Source organism: Acipenser ruthenus, chromosome 26 (assembly GCF_902713425.1).
Source record: "Acipenser ruthenus chromosome 26, fAciRut3.2 maternal haplotype, whole genome shotgun sequence".
NCBI classification, from domain to species: domain Eukaryota; kingdom Metazoa; phylum Chordata; class Actinopteri; order Acipenseriformes; family Acipenseridae; genus Acipenser; species Acipenser ruthenus.
Window position 1 is genome coordinate 140,503 of NC_081214.1, and position 17,617 is coordinate 158,119.

Sequence of the window (17,617 nt, forward strand, 5' to 3'; positions counted from 1 at the left end):
TTCCCCATGTGGCTGAGGAATGACTTGTTCTTTATGGAATTTGATTTCTCTTGTGGTTCCGTGTTGTGGGGTTCTATGCTGTTGTGGGTGTTCCATTTTGTATTTCTGCACTTTCCAGTTTTGTTTTAGGTTTTTAATTTCAAGTGAATGCTTTGAGGTTACTGTATTGTGTTTATATATATATATATATATATATATATATATATATATATATATAACACAATACAGTAACCTCATATATATATATAAAAACACAATACAGTAACCTCAAAGCATTCACTTGAAATTAAAAACCTAAAACAAAACTGCAAAGTGCATTTTAATATATATTTGTATTTTGTGCAGGCTTTTCTTTATATGTTGTGGGCAGGAGATTATCATAGTTTCTGCATTCTCCCCATCTCTGTAAAATAGATGAAATCTGCAATTATTTAAATGAATAATTCCACATCGGACTATAAGTTAAGAAAAAAGTGTCTCTGATTTGAAAATGTTCAGTTACTTTGTAAAGTAAATACATTTGAAATGCCATTTTGAAAAACTGACGTTATCAGCTTGCCAATATCCTATCTGACAGATGGTATAAGCACAAAAGCTCTAGGGGGCGCCATTGGTAAACATTTTAAGCCATGATGATATTCCCAACCTTTGCCCTATATGCCTCTGGGGGGTGGAGCGGGTGACTGGAGCTGACAAGGTGGAGAGTGCTGCTTAGATAGAAAAAAAGTGCAATTTCTTTCTTCTTGTAAACCTTCATTAAAACCTTCATTTTTTGTGGGTATTGGTTTGTGTCGGACCTGAACTGGTGCAGACTGGCACTGAGACTTTCAGTTCAAAGTGAATTCCAGGGTTAAGAATAAACGTGCTTTCAGAATCATTATGATTTTGTTTCCCCCACATTCTGGTTTCTTCTGGTATTTTATATGCCTAGTAAAGGTAGCTGTAAACTTCAAAAGCTTAACCTTAGGACTGTCCGGTCTAGTTAAAAATAATATAGTGTATCTGTTATCACATCATTTGCTTAAATGTAAATCTGAAAGACATAAAGAGAGTTTTGAGCTTGGCATTGGAAAGTTAGCCCTGCTTGAAGGTTCAAGCTGGGATTCAGCGATTAGGAATTGTAGTTGCCTAGTCTGTTATTCCACACATGCACACTGTAATTTAGTTTCTCTACATGATTAGAGCATATCATCAAAAAACAATATTGCAGCATTGTAAAAGGCTTTGGGGTGACTGAGGAGAGAGCCCTTATTTTAATTAGCTGAAAATCCTTGATGTCTCTTAACCCTTTAACAATAAAGTTCCCTCAAATAAGGACATTAATGAGATGGAAAATGTTTGTAATTGTGATTAAGTAAGTGTATTGCGGTAGCCCAATAATTAGTAAAATGGAAATAAGAAAGAAAGGGAAATTGGTTCATTATGGCTTTGAAGTAAAAATAAAATTAAAAAATCCCAAGGCAAATGTAAAAAAAAATACAGTAAATTGTATATGTTGGAGTTGCAGCAGAACAGAAAGGGTAGAACATGGTGGCTGGTCGGGTATCTGGCACGCAATGTGTGGTGCTTGAGATCTATTCATAGGAATATAATTAAAGGATGCAGAGGAACGCCGTTGTGAACCGTCCACTTTAACAGCTGCAATCAGTTTGTTTTTCTTTTTCTTCTTTTTTTTGCTGCCATTCTTGTTTATTAGCTGTGAGACAGAGTTCTGAATTAAATAAATATTTTACTGGCAGCAGATTTTTTGCGTGCGGGCAGGGCACGGAGCGGTGTGGTTCAGCTCTGCACTCTGGACTGGACTGGACGGGACACGGGTTCGAGGAGCTGCCCTCTGAGCCGGGGCAGAGTGCTGAGCGCCAGTCAAGCTTCTCGGCAGAATTGCTTTGAATCACGCAACTGATAGGAATCAAGGAATCTGTGTGTTTCTCACTGCAATTAGTTCAGTGGACTCGCTCCGGGGAATTTCAGCAGAAGTCCTTAAAGGGGAAACCTACTTTCAAAAACACATTTTGTCGCTGTCTTAGAGCTTTTTTTTTTTCTTCAGTTTGAAGGTTTTGTTTGAAGTTAAATACACTTCCCTACTTGTTTCTATAAGCAACCTTGTTGTTTTAAAGGCTCCTACCCCCTCAGCCCTCCCTCCTGTAATATATAATCAGTCGGCATGGAGTGTTGAACAAATCTAATTAATTCATTCTACTGCTTTACTTTGCCCATATGCAGCGCCATTCAGTGTGCTGTACTGGTGCAAAACCATGATCCAAGTTGTGTTTTCAGTAAGCTTTTAAACAAATCATGAACTGTCGTCTTGTTATTTATAATGTGTGGGAGACGAAACACAATAATGTCACTTGTACCCTGCTATAGTTTTGCAGTGTTTGTACTTTAATGTTTTTTAATTCCACTTAAACCGACAAACATTTGACTATACTGATAAACTTGCCATTCATATTCCAAACACACAGACAGATTCAAGTTCAGTGTTAATGCATTCAGTGTGGGTCTCTTAGTGCAATTCATTACACTGGTCCAGAGCGATTGATGACACTCTGCTGTTGCTGTTTATATTGTTATTAGCTGTTGTCCAAAACAAAAAAGCCTTAGGTCAGAGGCATTTTAAACAAAGATGTTTTTTTTCTGTTAAAGAATGCACGTTTACAGAGCATTTCGAAACGGGTGGAGAACACGATCATGACTCTTACATTCGGGAATGGTTTCGTGTCCCGTCTTTGCTGAACCTTTCCGGGTTAGGGCTTGGTTAACTCTTTTTTATAGATTAGCCCTCTTGTTCATTTTTTGGGGAATTCTTGGAACCAACAAACCATGCTTTTAGACACAAACCTAAAGGACTAAATGAGCTGTTTTGTCCTTCTTTATTTGGTATTTCATTCATGTTGTTGCTCCGTGTGAGAACGGAGGATCTTGGATCCAGACAGGGTTGGCTTGACCTGGCTGATTCAATATAGTGAGGTGTCTGGCAGTCCATTCTTGGTTTAAAATTACAGAGAGACCAAGTCAAACCGTTAAAGAAAACCCATGCATTTATTCTGTGAATAGTGTTCATGGTATATCATTAAAAATGAACCAGGACCTGCAAGCACTGAGATTAAATAAAGATGACCATGACGGCCTGTGTGTGTGTTTATAAAGACGTGTGGACGAGGGCAATGTTGCACAGCAGGTTAGAGTTGTAAAATGCAGCACGTCTAAATATTAAACTAATTACTGCCTCTTGGCAAGGAAAGTGCGTTTCTATCTATTAATATATGCAACTTACAGGTGGTCTTGCTATAAAGCAGACACTTACATACCCTTCTGTTATGTTTGACTGTAAATCAGATGAACCTGGAACGCCTTTGTGTTACATTGAATTGCAATTGTGGTTTTGGGTTCGTCCTTTAAGATGGATCTGCAGCACGGCTTCGAGAATCTATTTGAGCCAAAATACTCAGGAAAATATTTTGAGCTGATGTACCCAGAAAAATACAATCTTAAGACATCCTTTATGTGGAATTTCACAGCATGTGTGATTTTATATTGTGTGCTCTAATCTATGGGTGTTTAGTAGTAGCAGTTGCAGTGACAGAATCATCATTGGTATGGAAAAGATGGAACAAGTTGTTGACTGTGCGGTGACCTGCTGAGTCTGTGTGTTAGCAAGTCAGTCTGCTATCTTGATGGTTTCTGCGTATAATGGCCATTGGTTTGAATTCACTCAGCTGTAGTCTCAAAGAAGGAAAGGAGAATCAGTGCCGGGCTGCCTTTGATCTGTTGCCCTGATCTGCTCAGCTGCTCTCAATGTGTTTTCCACAGTTTTAATAAATACGCTGATAAAGATTAAACAGCGCTTGCAGGGCCTTGAAGGGGAAAATGACTTTCCATATCGCACCAGTGCTATTGTTAGGCTAAGGATTTCCTTTTGAAAGTTAAAAATAGCATACAAACAGGCGACAAAAAAAAAAAAAAAAAAAAGTTTCGTCCCTCATTTAATTCTGTAACTTTTCCAATTAATGGTCCAACTGGTCCAAACTTTAATTTAGTATAATTCCCCAGAAATGTTTTTGCTGGGATATAAAGTACAGTGTAAATATTATTTTGAGCTTAGCGATAACACTTTTTTTTTTTTAACACGTGTGATAATTGCATGTACAGTATTTGAATTACTGTTTCCTAATCAGCTGTATGCACTTAAATATAAATAAATCGGAGGTTTCTGTTTAAAAATAACACTATTTTGCTGGTCTTGTATAAATGCAATAAATAACAGATAAACACTGGGTAAGGTGTTATAAATAGGATGTGCCAGACATGTTGAAGCGTCCTCAGGTTTCTGAAATGTTATAGCGGCTAACCAGTGCTGAAAAGCATGCTTTATAATTTAGTTTCTTGGGCTAACCAACAGACGCCTCTTTTTATGAAGGCCTGTATTTCAACAAGGCCACAAAAGCCCTTGTGCTTGGTTCCAGACTCCACTGGCTTTTGGAGAACACTGTGTCCCATCAGCAACTTCTGTCCCACCCTCCAGGCCAAGCCTCATCTATCAAACCCAGGCCGAGGGAGCGAGCGGGCAGGCGGGAGGGAGAGAGAGGGAGAGGAAGCTCCCAGATAAACACACCGCAGCGCCTCGACTCCTAATCACTCTGCACTTCCGTTTCCAGCGCTATAATTAGAAGCCCTTCTTTTCCATGTATTCCCAGTTGACGCAAATGCTTCTTGTGGCTTGGCACCTCATTTGGGGTGTGGTTTTAGTTTCTGGCCAGGCCATAGTCTGGTTTAGTTTTCTGATACAGCAGAAATAGTGAACCACCATCTAATTCAGTACCCGTTCTGTTCTCTTTTCATGTGTGCGGTCACAGTATTATTAGTATTTTATTAAAGAGAGATGCCATCTCCTCCTTCACTTTGCAGGCAGGCAGTTAGTTGGTGTGAAAAATAGTAAGCAGTTAAATTGGAAGCAAAGTAAATGAATTCTTGTACCCAAAACTTAGTTTAAACTTTTTTTTTGCATATTATTTATTTATTTATTTATTTATTTATTTATTTATTTTTTCACATCTGGGTCATTGAATCTTTTAATCTTGTGCTGTTTTAACCTCCTCTTTAGATTTGACAAACCACACAATAAAAACACTGGCACCACTCAAACCCTGCCATCGCACCCTCAACATTAAAGATTAGAAATAGGAAAATGACTGATGATCACTGTATGAATGACATGGACACAATCGGAGTACATCACTCATTTGAAAGAGCTTGTTTCAAATGCTAGCTTTAGATTATGGGTTTGTATATTCTGTGTTAGATCTTAATGTGGCTGTGCCATTTTTGCAATCATACAGTATTTATTTTTTAAATAAAAATCAAGTGTGAGTTTAGTGGTGGTTTTGATGTGGCTTTGTAAGTGTGCTGTAAAAAAAAAAAAAAAGTGTTTCTGTAGTTTTACTGATTTGAAATAAGAAATTGCCTTGTCAACATGAAATCAGTCTACTGTGATTCTATTTAAAATCAATATGATTCTAATTAAATCTAGTTTTTTGTTATTGTAAAGCTGGTGTCTTGGTAATAAGTAAGGTCCTGATCTAGTAAGCACAGGCTGTGAGTAGCAGAGTGCTTTAAACCCAGGATTATCTTTAGCAAACAAAGCAAATGGGACAACTCTACTGACCTCACATTTCAACTTCTCAGAGCCTAAAGTGCAGCAAAACAATGCAGAGTGTTTAGAACACATTGTTTCAAACTGTTCTCCATATCTCTAGCATGTCCCTTAGAGAAGGGTCTGTTTCCAGGACAGCACACAGCTAGTAATGAGTTACAATGACGGTGTATCCTTGTTTTTCAGGAATGTTGCTTGTTACTGCTGACACACTAGGCCACGATTTCCACGTTTTTCAAGTTCTGACTCACCCGTGGTCCTCGTCGCAGAGTGCCGTGCATCATCTGTACACCCTCCACAGAGGGGAGACGGAGGCCAAGGTGGGTTACTGTGTGCATCAATCCCTTCCAGATCCATCATCTTCATTTCAGTAAGCTTGCATTCCATACAGCCATAATCTCAAGCATAGCTTTAAATGCTTACACTTTATAAAGCTAAAACACTAGCCAAAATCTAGCCAGACCAAACATTTTACATGTTTAATTACCTGGAATTGAATTATGATTCTTATCTGTATTTTCCATGTTCTGTAAATGAAAGACAACTTTTTATATAAGGTTTGTTTTTCATAATTTCTGGGGTAGTTTCATTTAACATCGTGTCTTTCCAATTAATCACATTTGAAGTTCCACAGAGCTTTCTTTTGAAAAATGGTAATCCATTAACTTTTCTTTCAGAAGTTATGATTCTTTTCCTGCCAGATAAACTCGCATTTTATAAAACGCTGCTGTACTCGAGTGTTGGAAGATTTATCTTTTTCTCCTCGATATATATCTTGAGTTGTGCCGGCTGTGGAACGCAGTCTGTCCAGGACATTCTATCAAGACCAGAACAGATACATTGCTCATCTCCCCAGGCGGAATCTACCTGGGAAATCAATTTCTTATTTTATTAGAACATGTGAAAACAGGTTTCCCTATTTCCTGAATTACAGTGTTTTGGAACTGGACAGGCCCTTGATAACGCCTGCCAACAATTCCCAGGAGCTGTTGCATGCTTCCTTTTAATTCAGTAGCCAATGAGGAGTCTGGGAGACCAATACTGAATACAGCTACGTTTCTGCCAAGTCTTTTTAATGTTTTAATTAAATTTGTGTTTGCTTATTTTCTTTTTGTAACCCTATATTAATCATCAACTTGAATGAGTTGAGGATTAACATTTAATTGGAAATACTTGCGTTCATTTGCAGTTCCACATTGTTGTTGTTGTGTGGTTGTGTTTTTTTTTGCTGCTTATTTGAAAGAGTTATCCATTCATCTTCATCTTAAGAATGGGAATTTGAGTTCCTAGGGGGCGGCGCACAATTGGCTGAGCACTGCCCGGGTAGGGAGGGCTTAGGTCGGCAGGGGAATCCACGGCTCACCGCGCATCAGCGACCCCTGTGGCCGATAGGGCGCCTGTGGCTCTGCAGCGGAGCCGCCAGATCTGTGTTGTCCTCCGGCACTATAGGTGTGGTAGCATTGCTGTGGATCTGCAGTGCGAAAAATGACGGCTTGGAAGGAGCACGTTTCGGAGGACGCGTGTTTCAGCCTCCGTTTCCTGAGTCGGCGGGGGGGTTGCGAGCGGTGAGCCGGGGATACAGATAATAATTGGGCATGCTAAATTGGGGTGAAAACCGGGGTAAAAATAATTGGCGACGACTAAATTTATAAAAAAAAAAAAAAAAAGAATGGGAATTTGACCTGTGACAAATGCATACATTAGTGGTAGGGTAAAGTGTTGGTATCTGGTACAAAATTATTCTTAACCTTAAAAATAATAGTGTTAATAAAAGTGTAAATGTTCTTGGAGTTCAGTTCAACACCCAGAAGAATGACCCCCCCCCCCCCCCCCCCCCCGTCACAAATCTATCTTGTTGATGCAGTTTCAAACTTCCTGCATATGACACTCATTTTCTTCAGAAAGCAGACAGTGGGGAGATCATAGAAATATTCTTTTGTACGAAGGGGTTGTGGTGCCGGGGCAGTTGTAGTTTATTTACTCTCATGTTGGAGCACATAAAATACATCTCTGCCACAGTATGACGATGTGAAAAAAATTCCCTCTGTTCATCCTCTGATTTTTAATTCAGGGCATGGAAGTGGTGCAGTGAGAGTGGGTGGAAAGTAGACCAATGTCTCACCATTGAAAGGCGTGCTGGCTGTCGAACAGCTCCCTCGATACTACAAGTATCCAGCGTCAGGATGATGTTGGCGCCTGTAATTGCCAAAGGAATCCTATCATTAACACATTAACAAAAAATGTCATTCTAACACTACTCTACTGTACAGTTATATTTTCCTTTATAAATATATTTCAGCAAGACACAGAACTCCATTAATGGCACAATATGTGTGTGTTTATATATATATATATATATATATATATATATATATATATATATATATATATATATATATATATATATATATATATATATTATATGATTCTACTCCGTGTATTCCCTTGCTTTTGTTTTGTTTGTATCCAAGTTAAACAAACCATGGTGCATTCCAGGTGGCTCTTGCCTCATTAACGTGGGCTGTTTTATTAAGATGTGTTTCACTGTCGGGTTGTCCCAGTCCTGGCCACGTGATTGCCTCAGCCGGAAGCAAAGGTAGGCGGACAGCAGAGATGCCAGTGAGATAATAGCGCTGAGATAATGTGAGCCACGCCATGAGCCTCTGAGGACAAGGGGGCAGAGAATCAAGGCCTCCTTTGTTTAGCCTAACCTGATAAACCAGACCCAAAGCCCACACCAGAGCCATCAAACACGGCTTTTGCCAGATGTTGTTGTGAACATTTTTAAAGTAAAACTTTTTAAAGACACAGGCTTTATATTTTAGTGCAGTTTGTTCTTTTTTTTTTTTTCCTGTGGTAGAGTAGAAAGGATTTCAAAAGTAATAAGAAACAGCACGTGCTGTACCATAGGACCCCTTTAATGAACATTTGTCCGTCTTGTTTGAAAAACTACACAGAAGGTGGCACATAGCCACGTCGTTTCTGTACTCGATTCTGATGGAGCAGTTTGAAGTTGTGGATGTTCAATATTGGAGCCTGGGAGCACACCTGTGTGGTTTTGCTGGGTTTGCTATTTAGATAAACAGACTGGCCAAGGAAGCCACACATCTCAAGTCTTCATTGCAGTAACTGCATCTTCAAGCCGGTTTCTTTTCAGCATGTAAGGTGTCCAGACATGCCAAACTCTGGAAACTAAAGCGCTGTAGTGCCCATTTGAGAATATTGTTTGAGATGAAGGTTTCATGTTGCGGGGGGAAGGGCAGGTCGGTTTCAGAGCAATCCTTTGCTCACAGACCTCCCCGGACATTGCCTCTGCTGGTTTGGAGTCTCTGATGGAGCCCAAAGCACTTTAGCAGTAGGAGCCTTGGTGTTAAACCTGGCGTCCCAGCCTAATCGCTCCCATGAAGCTGCAACTACTTCTCATGCTTAGTACAATTAGGGGACTTTCTTAAAAGCATGCATAGATGGTCAGCCCAGCCTGTTCTGTATTAATAGCCTTTAAAAATAATTCTGAACCTGAAGCTATTTTGTGTAGGAAGAGTTCTGGATAAATAGGGATGTTTGTTCATTGTATAGGGAACAATCGGTTTAAAAACATTTCTCCGATCAGGAAATCCTGAACAGGAAATAATAAAAGAATCCGCTTTTGCACAAGTATTTTTATGTAATTGTATTTTTTGTATATATAGATGTTTTTTTTTTGTTTGGCTCTTTTGATGAAATGTGTAATGAATGCACTGGCGGTCTTCCTCATTATGCACAGCAGTTATTCAGCTCTTTGAGCAGCATTAGACATGGTTGGGAGTGAAGTAAGTCTTCTCATTGTAACTCTAATGTAGAGCGTGCTCTTCAGCACAAACCGCTTTTGAAGTGCATTGTTGGAGGGATTGAAGTGACCACTTATTCCCCAGTCTGAGACAGGTGTTTCCCAGTAAAGCCAAGCATAAATGAACTCCATTGTTCAACTGGACTCCCTCAACTGATACAAAAAAGCCATTTTGACATTAATACACAAGCGACTTCCTCCTGAGCAGGCTAGTTTGAAATGTCTTTAACATTAATACACAAGCGACTTCCTCCTGAGCAGGCTAGTTTGAAATGTCTTTAACATTAATACACAAGCGACTTCCTCCTGAGCAGGCTAGTTTGAAATGTCTTTAACATTAATACACAAGCGACTTCCTCCTGAGCAGGCTAGTTTGAAATGTCTTTAACATTAATACACAAGCGACTTCTTCCTGAGCAGGCTAACATGTACCTTTCTTATTGATCCAGTCTAAACATCAGAACATTTATTATGTTAAAACGTGTCGCTGGTACACAGCTGAATTAAACTATAGTGACTTTTTTGGTAACAGCAATTAGACCAGGTGGCTACACTTTCCTATTTATTGGACAGCAATTCCCATTCAAACCGTTCTCTTAGTATAGTTCACCAGGGGATCTATTGCCAAAGCTGGCCCAGGCTAAGCTTTATTTGCTTCTGCAGAACAAATATTTAGCCCTGACGGGCTTGGATCGCAGCAGTGCCAGTCAGGTTTGTTGCTCCCTGCACCTCGGCTCCTGAAAGCCAGTGTGGGTGGGCGGGCTGGCTCTCTCCATTCTAACTAGAATGTGCTTTTTAAATGTAATCTTTGGGGTATGTCTTCCATTTACACCTACTCAGATGTTTTATATAATGAATGCATGTTCATGTTAAGCATGGTAATTGTATTTACTGTGAATTGATATCAGGTCTAAGAAATGTCAAGCTGTCAACACTTTTTATACATAGTTATGAATCTCAGGGTACAATGGTCTAGGATAAAAGCAAATAAAAACACACACAAAAAAAAACGCAGACTGGACTCTACTATTACTTTGGCGTCTGAATAAGCCCACACACCGTTCTTGTGTTTCTGTAAATAAAAATAAATCTGTGCATGTTAGTGCAAGGTAGGATTTGAACGTGGGTCCTTCCAGCCCTCTGAGCCACTAACAGTGATCTCCCCTTTTCAGTGGGTTTCTGCATTGCCACCCTGTTATTTATGGCAGGCAGTGTTATTGTTAAGGGGGTAAAATACCCTACGCAGAAGCCTCCATACAGGCTAAGAGATTTCAAACGAGACGAGTCCTTGTTAATTTGTTACTGACTAATGTTAGGTTTGCTGCCTGACCATGCATTCACTTTGATCTCACATTGTAAACAGTAAAAAGGCCTGAAACCTGCATTATCTTGGAGCAGAACAAATAACAGAAGTGATAATGTTGGGAGGCTGACGGCAGGAACCCTGGCTTATCTCTCTGGCTGCCTGACTCTGCTTGTTCTGACTCACAAACTGCTGTTATAACTGGCCTCAGTCTGTGTAGGTAAATAAAGTGAAATGATAAAGAGCCGCTGCCATGAGCTGGAAGCAGATTTGCATAGTTTTTACACTTTTTAAACTGCAGTACAGTGACCAAAAAGGTCATGGTTTTTAAACAGCTTTGATTTTTTTTTTTTTTGTTTGTGAAAGAGACCTTGTGTTAAAGTTTAGGATTTTGACACTCTAGTGTAAAAAGTCATTGGTCTTTGGTTTTGGTTTTTAGAATCCAGATATTAAGTAGATTTTCAAGTTCCTTCTTCCTACGCACATCGTTTCAGTTTTTTATTGCAGTGCTTTTATGTATTGTAGGTGAATGCTGACAGGTTGACCGGCCTTTATTATTATTATTATTTTTTTACACTGGTCCAAAGTATTACAAGCTTTCTGTATCAAAGATGGGTATGTCCTTGGAGGATACAAATCTATCTTCAACCTGTAACCCAGTTAAGAAGTTAGAACCTTTTGTATGCTTCAGGGGAAATGAAATGCAATGTTTCTTGTGCTATTTCTTAAAGCCGCACAGCAAAGTAACTGCAGGAGTTTTGCAGCTGCTGTGTGTTCTAGGACTCTAGTTCTCAGTCTTCATATGAGAAGATCGAAAGGGTGCCAGTTTCCTCCCAGGATGCACAGAGACACAATACTGTAGAGTTAACAAGCCTGGAAGCCTGGAGGTCTGTCAGGTTGACACTCATTGGCTGAAAAACCTTTTTCAGATTTGCAAAGTAAAAAAAAAAAAACAGCGGATGTAAATGGCAATGTTTGACTTTCTCTAATAAAGAAGCCTGCTCTGAACTGACAATCAAACAGTCTGGTATTGTGTTTAAAGTACCTGACTGAAATCCCCCTGTTTTTCTCTAAAGACTGAAGCCATAGTTTGAAAACATGCATGATAATGAACATTTTTGTGTTCCTTTGTCAGCAGTGCATGTCTGGAATATTTGCTGAGATTTTATCAATGCAGCCTGTTAGCTGAGTAGGAAGCATACTGGAAAGTAGGTTGAAATGAGAGTAAGCCCATAGTTCTGGTAACCAATGCAAGCACTGTACTGTGCAGGCCTTTAGTGCCACATGCCAGCTTTAATGTTAGCTTGGTATTTTAAAACCTAACTTGGTTTTATAGTAAACTCTGCTTTTAATATTGGGTTCCCACCACATACACAGCACACCCCAGTGAAATGTAATTGGCAATTAATTTGTTCATTAAAATGATGTGGTCAAGTTAACAGTTATTAGAGGAAAGTGATGTGTCATAACAAGAATGCCCTGTACAGTGCCAGGAGCTCTGGGGATCTTGAACTTTCTGACCATTGAATAAAAAGTGTATTGTTTTGAAATCCTTTAAACTGTATTTTTCTAGCGCAGCACCTGCAGTTCCCCAGAACACAGCTAGCAGTGAAGTACACACAGAGGTGATGACTGCATACTGTACCAGCCTGTCTTTCTAATGGGCTCTTTCCTTTGTGACATGCAGGTCCAGGATATCTGCTTCAGCCCTGACTGCAGGTGGGTGGTGATCAGCACACTGCGGGGCACGTCGCACGTCTTTCCCATTAACCCCTATGGAGGGCAGCCATGTGTGCGGACTCACATGTCTCCCCGCGTCGTCAACCGGATGAGCCGCTTCCAGAAAAGTGCTGGTTTAGAAGAGATTGAACAGGAGCTCACCTCGAAGCAAGGCGGCCGCTGCAGTCCGGTTCCTGGCTTGTCGGGCAGCCCTTCGGGATCCCCGCTTCATGGTAAGATCACAGTGCCTGCGTGTGGTGGCTGGGTAACGATAACAGCACACTATATGAAACATTTTCAATGCAAGCAAAAGAACAGCAGCATTGTACTTTCGGAATCCTTTCTAGTGTGCTTCCACCAAAAGACACTGCAGAAAACTGGGGGCCTAATGCAGGAGCGTCCTCCTGCAAACAGGAAAGAATCTGGTCCACCTAGACATTCTGCAGTAATGAAGAGGCTACCACTGTGCCTCAGTGACAGAATCACACGTACATTTGAATGCCTAAATTAAGCTGCCATTTTAAAGTATTCATTATTAACACTCCCACCTTTATTGATTGCACATTTAGCAGCAGTGATTTCTTTAATTATTATTATTTATTTTTATTTTTTTTAACTCTGCCAAAGTTGTCCCAGTATTCCGTCCGGATTGCGAGCACTAACCCTGTGCGACACCGTCCCGTTTATTTGTCAAACATGTCCAGGGCTGCAGATACGTTTCCAGCCTGCGTCTGACTTCCAGAGTTCATCCGAGTCCTTTGGAACTGCTTATAATGTCTGCTGCCATTGTTTAGACTGTTCTAACCCACGGTTTCAAAGCACTGGCTTCATTCCTCTATAGTGGGAACGGCATTAGCCAGTCAAGAAAAAAACAAAGTATCGGAAATTATATCGGAAATTCGCTTTTTCTTTTCGGAAGGATTATTTAGGTCCTTTTTGAAAGGGAGCTCTCAAATATCCATTATAATACAAATTCTTGTCATTATTTAACTGACTAAGTAGCCTACAACCAGACCCTGTTTAGTGAGATTTCACAAATACAGTATTATTATTATTATTATTTATTTCTTAGCAGACGCCCTTATCCAGGGCGATTTACAATTGTTACAAGATATCACATTATACATTATTTCACATTATACAGATATCACATTATTTTTACATACAATTACCCATTTATACAATTGGGTTTTTACTGGAGCAATCTAGGCAAAGTACCTTGCTCAAGGGTACAACAGCAGTGTCCCCCACTGGGGATTGAACCCACAACCCTCCGGTCAAGAGTCCAGAGCCCTAACCACTACTCCACACTGCTGCCCAATTTTCAGTAGGAAGTTTATTCAGTTGATTTGTCAAATCTGTAACATTAACCGTGAAGACATTAATTGCAGAGAAACTTCTTGTACTGTGTAGATAAGCTGGGGTCTCATGACTGACGGCGCGCTAAAAAGATAGTGGATTATTTCACTGAATCGCAATTTATCATTACATCATATGGAAATCCTTCTTATTAAAACGGAACGTGTTCTGTTAAGCTCTTAAATGTTTTGCTCAAGACGACACCTTCACATTTTCTTGTTTTAAAGTTTTTATATTTTATATATTTTTTTTAATTATTCCTGTTCAGAGTGGCCCCGCCAGCTGAACTGCAGGCAGTATCTGCTGTAACAGATGATTCTGCCGTACGAAGCGTTTTCTGTGACCACATTTTAGCCTGTGATCTCCTAAAGATCCAATTTTTGCATTTTAAAAAGCTGCCAGTTTTTCTTCAGGTCAGATTTTGCGGTGATTACATCATCAAATAAGTTCTGAAATATACTCTGGCCCAAGTAGCATGTGGTTTAATATTCTCCCAGCTTTCCTCACAGTGTGATTGATGTTGTTTTTCCTGTTTTAAAGCGTGTTATTTGTGTCACTGTTAAATGTGTTTAACCTTTAGATGTTGACTGACTTCAACATTTAGTCTTTTTTTTTTTTTTTATATCTTTTTAATATCCAGTATGCATTATCAGCAGCACTGCTTGGCAAGGTCAAACATGGCTTCAGTTGCAAGAGCCTGAATTAAATTAAAGTCTTTAGCTATACTTTATAAGGATCTACAAAAATGTAATAAGCCATTAGACAAAAAAATAAATATAACATTTTTTTGCTTTGCTTTTCTTACTGTTAAATTACATTGACGTTTTAAGAGATGCCTTCATCTCATCAATTTTAATTATTTTCTTAACTTTCAACTTTTGGAGACTTGGTCACGAACAAAAACACCACATGCCTGTCATCTTCCTATTATGTGAATACAATTTTATCAGCTTCATTTGGGCAACAGGAATCAGATGATGCATCTGTAAAACAGAGACACACAATAGTCACAACACAAGACCCCATAATTATCGCTCATGACATCAGAGTGACTTTGAAGGATGTATACTTTTCTGGTTCCTTCCCAAAGCAGGCGGTCTTCGTAAAAATAACAGATCACTTTGCAATGTGTTTTCAATAGTTTAAATATAGCAGCTGGTTTGTAATAGGAAATTCAGGTGTGACATTTCACAGTGTGTCAGAAGCATGTATCCTGTAAAGACCCTGAAATATATATATATCTGGTATAAAAGAGTTAACACAGCAGAGCAGTGAGCCACAGAATAAACCTGTCTGTGTAAATATCTCCGCTATGTGTCTTTCTGTCTGTGTTCAGGGTCCAGCCATGTGTTGCTGTTAAAGGAGGAACGTGGAAGTGTATTTGTTGTTGTATCAAAGCACTATCCAGTACCTGCTGAAATAGCTTAAAGTGTTTTCAAGTTGAGCGTCAGCCCTGTGCTGTTTACCCCGCTGACGTCTGATAAGAGAACTCCAGTCAGCCAGTGAAGCAGCTCATTCGCTGTGCTCTATCCTCACTCCAGTGAAGCAGCTCATTCGCTGTGCTCTATCCCCACTCCAGTGAAGCAGCTCATTCGCTGTGCTCTATCCCCACTCCAGTGAAGCAGCTCATTCGCTGTGCTCTATCCTCACTCCAGTGAAGCAGCTCATTCGCTGTGCTCTATCCTCACTCCAGTGAAGCAGCTCATTCGCTGTGCTCTATCCTCACTCCAGTGAAGCAGCTCATTCGCTGTGCTCTATCCCCACTCCAGTGAAGCAGCTCATTCGCTGTGCTCTATCCTCACTCCAGTGAAGCAGCTCATTCGCTGTGCTCTATCCCCACTCCAGTGAAGCAGCTCATTCGCTGTGCTCTATCCCCACTCCAGTGAAGCAGCTCATTCGCTGTGCTCTATCCTCACTCCAGTGAAGCAGCTCATTCGCTGTGCTCTATCCTCACTCCAGTGAAGCAGCTCATTCGCTGTGCTCTATCCTCACTCCAGTGAAGCAGCTCATTCGCTGTGCTCTGTCCTCACTCCAGTGAAGCAGCTCATTCGCTGTGCTCTGTCCTCACTCCAGTGAAGCAGCTCATTCGCTGTGCTCTATCCTCACTCCAGTGAAGCAGCTCATTCGCTGTGCTCTATCCCCACTCCAGTGAAGCAGCTCATTCGCTGTGCTCTATCCTCACTCCAGTGAAGCAGCTCATTCGCTGTGCTCTATCCCCACTCCAGTGAAGCAGCTCATTCGCTGTGCTCTATCCCCACTCCAGTGAAGCAGCTCATTCGCTGTGCTCTATCCTCACTCCAGTGAAGCAGCTCATTCGCTGTGCTCTATCCTCACTCCAGTGAAGCAGCTCATTCGCTGTGCTCTGTCCTCACTCCAGTGAAGCAGCTCATTCGCTGTGCTCTGTCCTCACTCCAGTGAAGCAGCTCATTCGCTGTGCTCTATCCCCACTCCAGTGAAGCAGCTCATTCGCTGCGCTCTGTCCTCACTCCAGTGAAGCAGCTCATTCGCTGCGCTCTGTCCTCACTCCAGTGAAGCAGCTCATTCGCTGCGCTCTATCCTCACTCCAGTGAAGCAGCTCATTCGCTGCGCTCTATCCTCACTCCAGTGAAGCAGCTCATTCGCTGTGCTCTATCCCCACTCCAGTGAAGCAGCTCATTCGCTGTGCTCTATCCTCACTCCAGTGAAGCAGCTCATTCGCTGCGCTCTATCCTCACTCCAGTGAAGCAGCTCATTCGCTGTGCTCTGTCCTCACTCCAGTGAAGCAGCTCATTCGCTGTGCTCTGTCCTCATTCCAGTGAAGCAGCTCATTCGCTGTGCTCTGTCCTCACTCCAGTGAAGCAGCTCATTCGCTGTGCTCTGTCCTCACTCCAGTGAAGCAGCTCATTCGCTGTGCTCTATCCTCACTCCAGTGAAGCAGCTCATTCGCTGTGCTCTGTCCTCACTCCAGTGAAGCAGCTCATTCGCTGTGCTCTATCCTCTTCTCTCTGGGCTGCATGGTGTGCATCTTGATGAAAATACTACAGAATATTTTGAAACCGGTTTTGCAGTTTTAACTGCATGAGTTTTTTTTTCTGCTATGTGCTTGTTTTCTATCTTCCTAATTCAGAACTTGTGTGCCAGCCTGCCATGTGTACGTGGGCTTTTTTGTTTTGTTTTCTTTACCAAAAAAGTGAAGCAGAGGAAACTGTTAATTCACAGCTGATAAAACGGAGATTTCCTTCGTCCTTTAACAAGCCAACACAAATTTTGTTTTGGGTGTTTTTTGTTTGTTTGTTTTGTTTTTAATCTGTTCGCACACACCCATTGTTGTCATTCACCAGAGTAAAAATAAATTGTTCCAGCAGTGATATCAGAGCAGCTTTACTAAAAGACGTTATACTGTGGTGTGCTGCAAGCAGTCCATAAGAGTCTGATACCACAGTCATGACAGTTTACTGAAGCTTTGTGCATGAACTATGCTGTTCAATACAGCAATACAATTATACACTTCATACTCCTTTTCCACAGGCATGTGGCACACCTGTGTGTGGTGGGGAAACATGACACTATATTCACATCAGAATTGCATAGAAATATAAGAATTCTGCATCAAACCAAAGTGCTTTTAAATTGTAGATTAACATACCAGTATAGATATAGTTAAATGTCAATTGTACGTGGTGGTGGTGTTGTTGTTGTTGTTGTTGTTGTTTCTCATTAATAATAATAATAATAATAATAATAATAATAATAATAATTGGAGTATGAGTATTTAGTG

At 40.6% G+C, this 17,617-nt stretch overlaps 1 protein-coding gene across 9 annotated transcripts in view; it reads left to right on the top strand.

Moving 5' to 3' along the window:
• The window catches only part of LOC117429545 (BCAS3 microtubule associated cell migration factor), a 174,238-nt gene that overhangs the window by 27,586 nt on the left and 129,035 nt on the right, over positions 1-17,617 (top strand). For all 9 annotated transcript variants that reach the window (XR_009308967.1, XR_009308966.1, XM_059001332.1 and 6 more), the window contains exons 14-15: positions 5,840-5,973; positions 12,470-12,734. Coding sequence is in view for 7 of the 9 variants with exons in the window: in XM_059001332.1 (XP_058857315.1) it covers positions 5,840-5,973; positions 12,470-12,734 (399 nt within the window). In the remaining 2 variants the exon portion in view is untranslated. The remainder of the gene's footprint in view (positions 1-5,839; positions 5,974-12,469; positions 12,735-17,617) is intronic.